Below are 9,999 nucleotides of genomic sequence, written 5' to 3' on the forward strand. Positions count from 1 at the left end.
GCAACCGAGCCGCTGATTTTTTAGCCCGGGGGGCATCCTCTTTTTTGGTTTGGATAGAGGAGGGACCTCCTGGCCTTGATGCTTTTGTAACCTCTGATGCTATGGCTTCCATGCCTGTCTGATTTATGAGATCTATGTTTCTTTCAAAAAAAAAAGTGTTAGTACATGTTAATTAAATCCTATTTATAATATATGTTAAAAATATAAACATTTTCCTAACTTATTCTTTTTGGTAACCATTTAGTGATGAATTTATACAGTATTAAATTTGGGCCAGTTTCAAAAAAAAAAACAATCTGGGCTATGATGCAAACTAACCTTTATTTATTTTCTTTATTTCATGTAAGAATTGTTAAGGATTTTTTATTAAGGTAGTGTACTTTTGGAACCTATTTACAATTATAGTAAAAAAATTTATTTAATTACTTAGCTAGTATAAATCGTCACTCTAAATGGGGATCATATACCAATTTTTTCTCTTTTAAGAAATCGCCACGCACGATATTTTTTAATTTTTTTACTTTCTATTTTAGTGACAAATAAATTTGTCACAACATCTTCGTATATTATTTAAAGGGAATAGTGACCGAACATGGAGAAAGAAGTTTTTGCTGCAAAGCGATTAATGATGAAATTTATTTTCTACGAAGTCTTTACCATCACAAAATCCTAATGAATACTCCATATAAAATGAACTAGCGACGGAAATTTGATACCAGAATTTTGTGAGAGATTTGCTTTAGTCACTATAATAGAAAGTTAGAAAAAAAAATTAAGGTGTCGCTAATGTCAGTGGCGATTTCTTTAAAAAAGAAAAAGTATCGTCACCTAGAGAATTAGATAATTAAATAAAAATCTATACCATAATAATAAATGGATTTCAAAAGTTTACTATTTTGATAAGAGAGTCGTTGTTTGGTCATCGGGTATTTCTCTCTCTCAATCAATCTTTTGCTATGTTGCAACTTGCAACCCTGTTTGTGATTTTCTTTTCTTTTAATTATTTTTTCAATCATAGAGTCTAAACATCAAGACTAGCACGAACCAGTGTCGTGTAGAGAGTTTTTGGGGCCTAAGGCGAAAATGTTGAAGTGATGAAAAAAAATTCTTTTTTTAGAGAAGAAACAACGAGTGAAGAGCAAACTTATATAATACTATATTATATACATAAGTGATTAAAAATCTAAATGTTATGAGTGACACAATTTAATATTTTTAGTTTTCGAAATGTATAAACAACAACTATTTTATTTATTAATTTTTCAGAAAAATGTAAATTTGCCAATACAATACAAAATAATACAGTAATAACTACCAAAGTTGCACATCCCACATTGAACTTTTAAGTTCTCACATTACATCATCCATGTTACGATTAATGTTGCATAATTTTTTATTATTTTATTACTCTATCAAATCTCAATAATATATCTTATAAAGTATATACATACAAAATATTTTTGGGGCCTTATATATTCTAGGGGGCCTTAAGCAATTGCCTACTTTTCCTAGCCCCTACACGGCCCTGGCACGAACCTTTGTCACTCATCTTGCTTTTCCATTTTTCTCATTACAATCACATAAGTCGGACAACAAGAGTAATGGGAACGAATGCTCTCATGTAAAATAATATGATATATTTGTATGAACATAATCGGAATGATGACACCTTGTGTTCGTTTGGATGCAAATAAAAGAACATCTATTAGGATTTTTACAATGTATTTTTTGTTAGATATGTTTCGATAATTAAGCTCATGTTCAAACGAACTTACTGACAATATGGTTGAAAATTTGAGGCTTAAATAAGTTTTTGGTCCCTAACCTTTACCAAATGCTTGATTTTCGTCCCTCACCGGAGCAAAGGTGGGTTTTAGTCTCTAACCTTTGTCAAAATGTTTGGTTTTGGTCCCTCCGGAGCTCTGGGTCAACGCCGGAGCTCTGGTGACCCATGTGACATGGCCACGTGGGATTAATGAACTCAGGTGTTATTTTATATTTTTATTTTTTCAAGAGAAAATTAACTCAATAATTAAAAACTCATTTAACCTAAACTAATCCCTCACCTAATTAATTTCATATATTGATTAAATTAAAACATTAAAAAATGGTGGGATTCTCATACCTCTCCAACATTTAGGGTCTGTTTGGATTGGGGGAGGGGGAAGGAGTGGAGTGGAGGGGAGGGGATGGAGAAAAGGATCCATTGTTTGTTTTATTTAAAATATGATGGAAGGGAGTGGTAAGTAATGGTTCAAGGTCCATCATGCTGCATTGCTTTCCTTCAAATTTGCTCCCCCCAAAATTTGGTGGAAAGGAATGGAAAGAAAAACTGACCATATAATTAATCATAAAAATACTATTTTACCCTTGGTAACTTCTCCCTCCTTCCATGACTCAACCGCTGTGAATCTTCTCCCTTCTAACCTTTATGTGTGTTCTTTTACATTGTTTTTCAATTACTGTGCGTATTTATTCCATTATTCTCGTGCTTGAATGCTTTTTTCTTCCCTTTTTCGTTCTTTTTCAATTATTTTGTTCTCTGCAACTCCATTTTTTAAGTGTGTTTCATTGTTGATTGAAACTTATTATTCAATTGTTCTTCTTTCTCATTTTTTTTGGAAAATATCTTTCTCATTCTTGTTTGTCAATGGTTACGTTCATGTGTTTCAATTGTACTACAACGCTGACTAAATTAAAAGAAATAAAAAAAATATAAGAGGAAAAATGAAGAAGATGAAGTGGGGTGTATAAATTGAGAGCAAAACCCAGAGCTCCGGAGGGACCAAAACCAAACCTTTTGACAAAAGTTAGGGACTAAAACCCACCTTTATTCCGGCGAGGGACGAAAACCAAGCATTTTGTAAAGGTTAGGGACCAAAAACTTATTTAAGCCAAAATTTGAAGACAAAACCTCAGTCAATTCATTTGCCAAATCTTGTCGTAGCTATACGAGTTCTTCTAGTGTATCATCACTTCCCATCGACATCATTGTGAAGGGGGGAAATTAGAAGTTGAACGGAAGAAGAGAGAGGCTAGAAGAGAAGGAAAGTGAAAATGAGATGGATGAATGAATCATAATCCTTTTGAATGAGCTCATGAACAACCATGAACCTAAAAACCATTCATTTTCATCGAGTTCAAAGATTTTTACTTGATTATTAATTGCTTGTGATTTCTCTTTACTCCGGACTAGACATTGAATCAATTCTTAGCCGAATTCGTTGAACCACCTGGCCTGATTTTAATAACCATAGTAAAATCACAAAATTAGAAATTTGGTCGCTAATTAATAATCTTCATAATGACAAGAGACTTTGTAGAGAAAATGAGTAGTCAAATCTAACAATTTTTCGTTTGCTTCAAAATGATACTCCCTCCGTTCCTAATTATAAGACCTAGTTTCAAAATTTTCATGTTCTTAAATATAAGACCTCTTACAAAAATCTAGCAAAAGATTTTGTACTATTCCATATTCACCCCTCACATTAATTGTATGTTTTCAATTCCAAAGTTACCACCTACCATTAATTACTACTATTCCAACTAACTATGAATGCAATGATTATTAGTGAGAGAAAATGACAAAGGGTAAATAGGGAAGAATGTATGCATTTTAAAAAACCAATACACTAATTAATCACATTAAGTGCTTTCTTAATAAGCGCTATTTTTTGGAATAGGTCTTATATTTAAGAACGGAGGGAGTACATGTTACGAAAGTGATAAAAATGAGACTCTCGAACTGACTTAGTACACTTTTAAATTTTCTCTTTGGTGGATTTCTTTGTTCCAAACAATTGTTTATATTGTTTGGGAGGTGCGAAATGAGGTGGTTTCCGTGGGAGGAGTTTTTCTTACTTGCAGCTCTCCAACGGGTGGCTTCTCCAAATGATTTTCATGACCTCTTTCTCCCTTCATCAACATTAGCAACGTGGGATTTACATTACAATACACCACATTATGTATAAAATATGACATCGTGATGAGCCTCTCATTCACCCTCTTTATGAGCCTGCTCACAAGAGTTGGGTTCACCTTGTGGGCTGGTGGAAATGACCTTAACGTTGATGCGTATCAATGTTTCACTTCCAGAAGCAAGGTGGCAGTGATCCTTCCATTGTAGTCGGTCAAATTCATTTATCTAAAATTGGATGCAGATGCACATCAGTCATCAGGTGAGCCCTATTTTACATGCTAATCCTAGTACTTCATTTGTTACTATTTATACGTTTTCCCCAAAAATATGTATGTTACTTTATAATATTAATGAAACTCAAACGTTTAATATTTTTTCAAAGTAACACTTATGTTTAATATGAAAGAGAAACATGTTATTATAACTTAGAAATAGATGAATTACATGAATTTGCAAGTTTTTTTTATTACAAAAAGAATTAGGGGGAAGGGATGAGGAATTTCCAAGTTTTAAAATGGTTAATCTAGAGGAAAAATAAATTATGGGCATGTTTGGTTTGAGAAAACATTTTATGTTTTCATTTTAAAAATTTTAAAATTTAGAAAACATATTTGTTTTGACTTTATGTTTTCATTTTCATTGTCGTCATCGCTGCCGCCACCACATTCACTGTCATCGGTGCCACCACCATCATTCTTATCACCATCACCTTCGTTGACGCCAACACTAAAACCACCTTCACTTCCTCCCCATCCACCACCTCATCTGCCTCCACCGTCGTTGTCACCACCAACATCGCCACCACAACCAACCTCCACCATCACTGCTTTTCATCTCACTAGTTGGTGGTCGTGGCGGCGGTGGTGACAGCGGTAACGACAGTGATGGTGGTGGTGGCAATGACAACGGTGGCGGCAGTGACAGTGATAACAGTGGTGGTGGTGGTGGCGGCGACTGCGGCGGTGGTGACAGTAATGGTGGAGGTGACGAAGGCGGTAATGGTGGCAGCAACAGTGATTGTGGTGGTAAAGGTGGTGGCGGTGGTGATGCCGATAGTGGTGGTGGTTGTAGCGGTGGGGACGACAACAATAATGGTGATGATGAAGGTGATGGTATGAAGACTGGCCATGGTGGTGGTGGTTGTGATGAAGACAGACCTTAACTCTAAAAACGGTTTTTTATTTTCTAGTTTGATCATATTTTAGAAAAAAAATTCGAAACCAAACATGGTTTTAGCTGTAATTTATATTTTCTTTGAAAATGAAAATAGAAAATAGACAAAAATCAAACAAACTATATTGTCACTATCAACTTTTCTTAGTTCTCTAAAGAATAATGTAAAAAGTGACTTATAAATGTGAAGGTATTTAATTTGAAAAATATTCCTTCATGTTAATTTTATTTTGCAAGATATTCCTTAATGTTAATTTCCAATGTACGAAAAAAAAATTGCAAAATGTTCCTCATCATCTCCCTCCACAGTGGTTAATACTTAATACCCTATCCATTGAATTCGAAACAAAACCCCAATTTTGTAAGACGGAAAGCGGGTAGAGATGGAGGAGTGTCTTCACCGGAGAAGTGAGAATCTTCAATCGGAACCCTAGCTTCTGCAATCGCTTTCGATATTGCAGCTGTTACTGTGGCTCTGTTCAACCATGATTACGGAGCTCCTGAGGCACTGCAACACCACTACCATCATTGTGCTTCAGCAGAGGGTTGAGAACGTCTACGTCATGTGTAGGTTGTTCTTGTTCGTCCTATGAATTGCTAGTGTGAGTATTCATCATCCTTGGATAATGAGTTATCCATTTTGAAATTACTGCATCAACTTTAATTGAATGATCATCTCATCTTGGAACAATTTGAATTCGTATCATCTCAATTTATAAACACTGGTTGCCGCTAGGGGTGTTCGCGGATTGGATTGGATCGGTTTTGAGGAGAAAAATCATCCGATCCGATCTCATCGGTTTTATGATTTTGTCATCCAATGGATTTTTTACTAAATTCAAATCCGAACCAATCCGATCCAATCTATAGCGGTTTGGATTGGATTGGATTGTTCGGTTTTTGTTTCACTTTTTTATACTTTGAAATTGTGTTGTATGAATTTTAAAAATATATAATATATGATAAATACAATGATACATAATTTATACAATTAATATAACATTCATAAATTATAACATAGTCAACATATTTTAAAATTATGATTATAATTGTTTACTTTGATGCATGTATATAGTAAACTTTGATGCATGTGTGATATAATCAATATATATACAATAAATATGTACTATGTAAGTGTAAATGGAATGATATATGTATAACTAAAAGTATACATATTTGTGAATGTTCGGTTTGGATTGGATTGGTTCGGTTTTGGAAATCAAATCCGAAATCCGATCCGATCCAATAAATAATTTCGGTTTTTTCAATTTTCAGTCCGTTCGGTTTTCGGTTTGATTGGATTTCGGTTTTTTTAGATCGGTTTGTCGGTTTTGTTTGGATTGGTTCGGTTATGAACACCCCTAGTAGTTGCCGCTACTACTGTTTGGTTTAGAATTTAGATGGAAAGAAATTGCAGAACCAGAAACCATTTAAGTAGCAAAATAAGCTTCATCATTGCTAGATATAAGCATAAATATCTCAAGTAACCAAGTATTGGTAGGAAATAGGAATATGAGTATGACTCAAAAAACATTAACAGGAGAAAAGATGGAAATGCCAAAATGGACAGATTCTTATATAATTATTTGTACCTTACATTCAAGTGTGTGATAACTTCATTTAGCAGGCACCCAGATAGTACAACCAGACAAAATGCGTCCTTTCCAACTCTGAAGCATTCAATTACTGTCTTCATCAATCAAAAAATTATCCGGTTGCCATTTCCTTAACTTGCTCCTAAATTTGGCCATTAATTTCTGGTTCAGGGGAAGCTGCTTGAAGCCAGCCCCTGTGTTCCTAACCTGCCATTGTTTGTATGTCTCAGGCCTCTCAACCTCTCAAAACCTTCACATGCTATTACATTCATAGAGTTCGGACCTATGATCTCCCTCTCATTCATCATCCTCCATTGGTTTTCCCGGGATATGACAGTGTCAAGCATGTCAAAAACAGCAGAAAAATGGAACAAGGCCTCCCTAAACCGTGTGGCAAAGAAAGGGGTGCTGAACGATCCATTAATGATGGCCTGAGCAAAAATATCTGGATTTATCTTCCTGATCAAAAGCAGAACAGCATCTCTGGGACTGTTCATTTCACTAGTCTCATCCAGCAAATTCTTGAACCTCATCATGCAGTTTACAGCAACAAACTCGTTGCTCTTAATTTTAAGGTCTTCAACTCCAATGGTTTCCCAGTTCCGTGATGCTATGGCAGTGTACTCAAAGGGAACATTGAAGCGCTTGCAATAGTTAGCCAAACGACGACCAGTCTCCTCAATCCTTTGTGTGAGGCGAAAGCCAGGTAAAGGGAACTCTATCCCTGTGATCCTCAGCTTCGGAGGTCCACCATCTCTTTCTGATAAAAACTTGATGAGTAATGGCCAGTGGAAGCCATATAAGATACCAAAATCAATAATATGCAGAGTTTCAGCTTTTGCAGATGCTTTCTTAATCATTTTGTTAGCATAGAAATGTGCAAACTTTCTGCTGGGGTTAGGAGATAGATAAACTTGGTAACCTTTTAAGAAATCATCAGCAGAGGTTGTCTTGTGGGTAGGAGTAGAATTAAATAATTGTGCACCAGTAACATCCCCAAACAAGCGTGCCTCAAGGCCATTGGCAAAGTAATGAGCCAATCTTTGTGACCCATCACCAAAGGGAGAAGAATGCTGCCTTATCTGCTTTAGATGTCTACCATCAAGGCTCTTTTGATTATTACTCCAGTTCACTATCAGAATCTGACAAATAACCATTGACTTTCATTTCCAGCAACAATGTACGAGCCTTGTCCACTTCACCTTTTGCACAATAAGCATTTATCAAACTTGTATAAGTAACCTCATCCGACAAGCCTTGCATAAGTGATGAATATACGGCTCTATCCATCCCGTAGATATCCTTCTCTTTCATCTCCAGCTTCAATTCAAACGCCCTCCCCAGCTCCCGGTTTCGGCAAAACCCGGATATAATAGCGCCATAACTTACAACATCAGGGGACAAATCCATGTCAGCCATGCCCCTCAAAATTCCCAGAGCCTCTTCAAACCTCCCAAAAAAACAATAACCATGAATAAGCGCGTTGTATGTAACAAGAGACGGTGAAAACCCAGTAATAAAATCACACAAAATACCAATGTGTATCATTTCATCATGCAAATGAAAAGCCTTACTGAATTCACCTTCAACACAATAAGCATTCCTCAAACTAAAATAACTTTCAGTTACATATTTATACTTATTATCTTGATGGCGTGGCCATACACCCTCGCGCAGCATCTCTCGGAAGAAATAAAGAGCTCCCGACAGTCTCCGATACAGGCACAGCTTCTGTATAAGCTTCGAATACTTGTGAGCATCAGGGAAAATACCATTGTGTATCATTTCATCATGCACAAGAAAAGCCTTACTGATTTCACCTTTATCACAATAAGCATGCATCAACTTAGAATAATTTCCAGTTAAATAATAATACTTATCTGGCGAGTGTCGCCAGACACCCGCGCGCAGCATCTCTCGGAAGAGATCAAAAGCTTCGGACAGTCTCCCATGTTGGTACATGTAGTCTATAAGCTGCGAATATGTGCCAAATTTAGGCAAGATGCCCTTGTCAACCATTTCCAGCTTCAATTCATACGCCTTCATGGGCTTCCTGATTCGGCAAAACCCGGATATAACAGTGGCATAACTAACAGCATCAGGGGACAAGCCCATCTCAGGCATGCCCCTCAGAATCCACAGAGCCTCCTCAAGCTCCTCAAGTGTCCCCTCAGAGCAATACCTACGAATAAGCTTGTTGAATGAAGAAACCGAGGGTGAAAACCCCCTAACAACCATTTCAGTCAAAAGCTTATAAGCCTGTTCATAGAGAAACTGGCGGCAGAACATGTGAAACAGAGCCATGTAAGTCCTCTTATCTGGGGCCAAACCCGTCCGATTGATCTTCTTAAACATCACCATAGCCTCTGACATCCTACTTTTCCGGCACAAGTCCTGAACAGCCGCATTCAACGAAACCGAATTTTGGTTCTCAGTGGTTGGTTTCGGTTGCCCCACCTTCTTCTCCGGCGATGGGATCATGACGCTGTAAGTGTTGACGTTGCCGTATCGGAGCACGTGGCGGAAGGTTTTGAATGAAACACGATGATGATGACTTAGGAGCTTCATAATCTTAATCTTAGTCATAGTCATAGGGTTGCAGGGTTTTCAGTTTCACGGCAACCAATGAAGTAACAAAGGTCATCTTCTATGGTGGGCGGTTCACCCTAATTTTTTTAATGAAAAACCGAAAATACCCATTTGACAATTCCAAAACACTCACCACCGCTCACTTCCGCCGTACAGATCTGGGATTGAAACTTGTGGAGCTCAACCGCACCGCCACTCGCGTATAGGAATTGCAAAAAAAACATCAACATCAAAGACGCAGTGAGCGGAAATCCACGGTCGCCGGAGATAAAACCCGTGTGGGTGGGTGTCCAACAGAACAGCGCCAACAAAAGGGTTAACTTTACTTTTGTACTTGATTTTGACTTTAGGGGGCGTTTGTTTCAAGGTTTGAGATCACATTCCCGGGAATAACATTCCCAGGAATATGATTATTGGGTATGTTATTCCTGGGTAAATTTTATAAATGTGTTTGGTAAGTATTTTGTATTCCCGGGAACATTTTAAAATTTTCGCAATTTAAAAATTAAAAAAACTTAAAAATAAAGGTAAAAATGATAAATTGTGGGAGAAGTGGGAAGTTACATTCATCTTTCCCATGGGAATGTAAAATTCCCAACCTTTTTCATGGGAATCAATATGAAGGAAATCATGGGAATTGTGGAAGTTATTTTATTCCCGGGAATGATTGATACCCAGGAATCATAGTTTCCAATCTTGTAACAAACGCAGGAATGTTCATTC

General features: G+C 36.8%; 3 protein-coding genes across 3 annotated transcripts; 1 reads left to right on the forward strand and 2 right to left on the reverse strand.

Moving 5' to 3' along the window:
* The first annotated feature begins 2,229 nt into the window (after nucleotides 1-2,229).
* On the forward strand, nucleotides 2,230-5,081 carry LOC130737186 (glycine-rich protein DOT1-like). The gene is made up of 2 exons (XM_057588945.1): nucleotides 2,230-2,242; nucleotides 4,762-5,081. Exons 1-2 carry the CDS (start codon nucleotides 2,230-2,232, stop codon nucleotides 5,079-5,081), a joined length of 333 nt encoding a protein of 110 aa, XP_057444928.1.
* A 1,639-nt stretch (nucleotides 5,082-6,720) lies between these two features.
* Nucleotides 6,721-7,849, reverse strand: LOC130740566 (scarecrow-like protein 14). The gene is given in 2 exon segments (XM_057593217.1): nucleotides 6,721-6,926; nucleotides 6,929-7,849. Coding segments are annotated over 2 exon segments (1,071 nt in total). The 5' UTR covers nucleotides 7,845-7,849; the 3' UTR covers nucleotides 6,721-6,771.
* A 1-nt stretch (nucleotide 7,850) lies between these two features.
* LOC130737187 (pentatricopeptide repeat-containing protein At5g39710-like) lies at nucleotides 7,851-9,273 on the reverse strand. The gene is made up of 2 exons (XM_057588946.1): nucleotides 7,966-9,273; nucleotides 7,851-7,889 (listed from the first exon to the last, which is right to left on the reverse strand). The coding sequence occupies exons 1-2, from the start codon at nucleotides 9,271-9,273 to the stop codon at nucleotides 7,851-7,853; spliced, it is 1,347 nt and encodes a 448-aa protein (XP_057444929.1).
* Between the last annotated feature and the right edge of the window lie 726 nt (nucleotides 9,274-9,999).

The sequence above is a fragment of the Lotus japonicus genome, chromosome 2, assembly GCF_012489685.1.
Source record: "Lotus japonicus ecotype B-129 chromosome 2, LjGifu_v1.2".
In the NCBI taxonomy this organism is placed as follows: Eukaryota; Viridiplantae; Streptophyta; class Magnoliopsida; order Fabales; family Fabaceae; genus Lotus; species Lotus japonicus.

Coding starts and splice junctions, on each gene's coding strand:
- LOC130737187 (XM_057588946.1), bottom strand. CDS start 9,273: ATGACTAAGATTAAGATTATGAAGCTCCTAAGTCATCATCATCGTGTT. Junction 7,890..7,965: donor TCTACGGGATGGATAGAGCC/GTATATTCATCA, acceptor ATTGTGCAAAAG/GTGAAGTGGACAAGGCTCGT.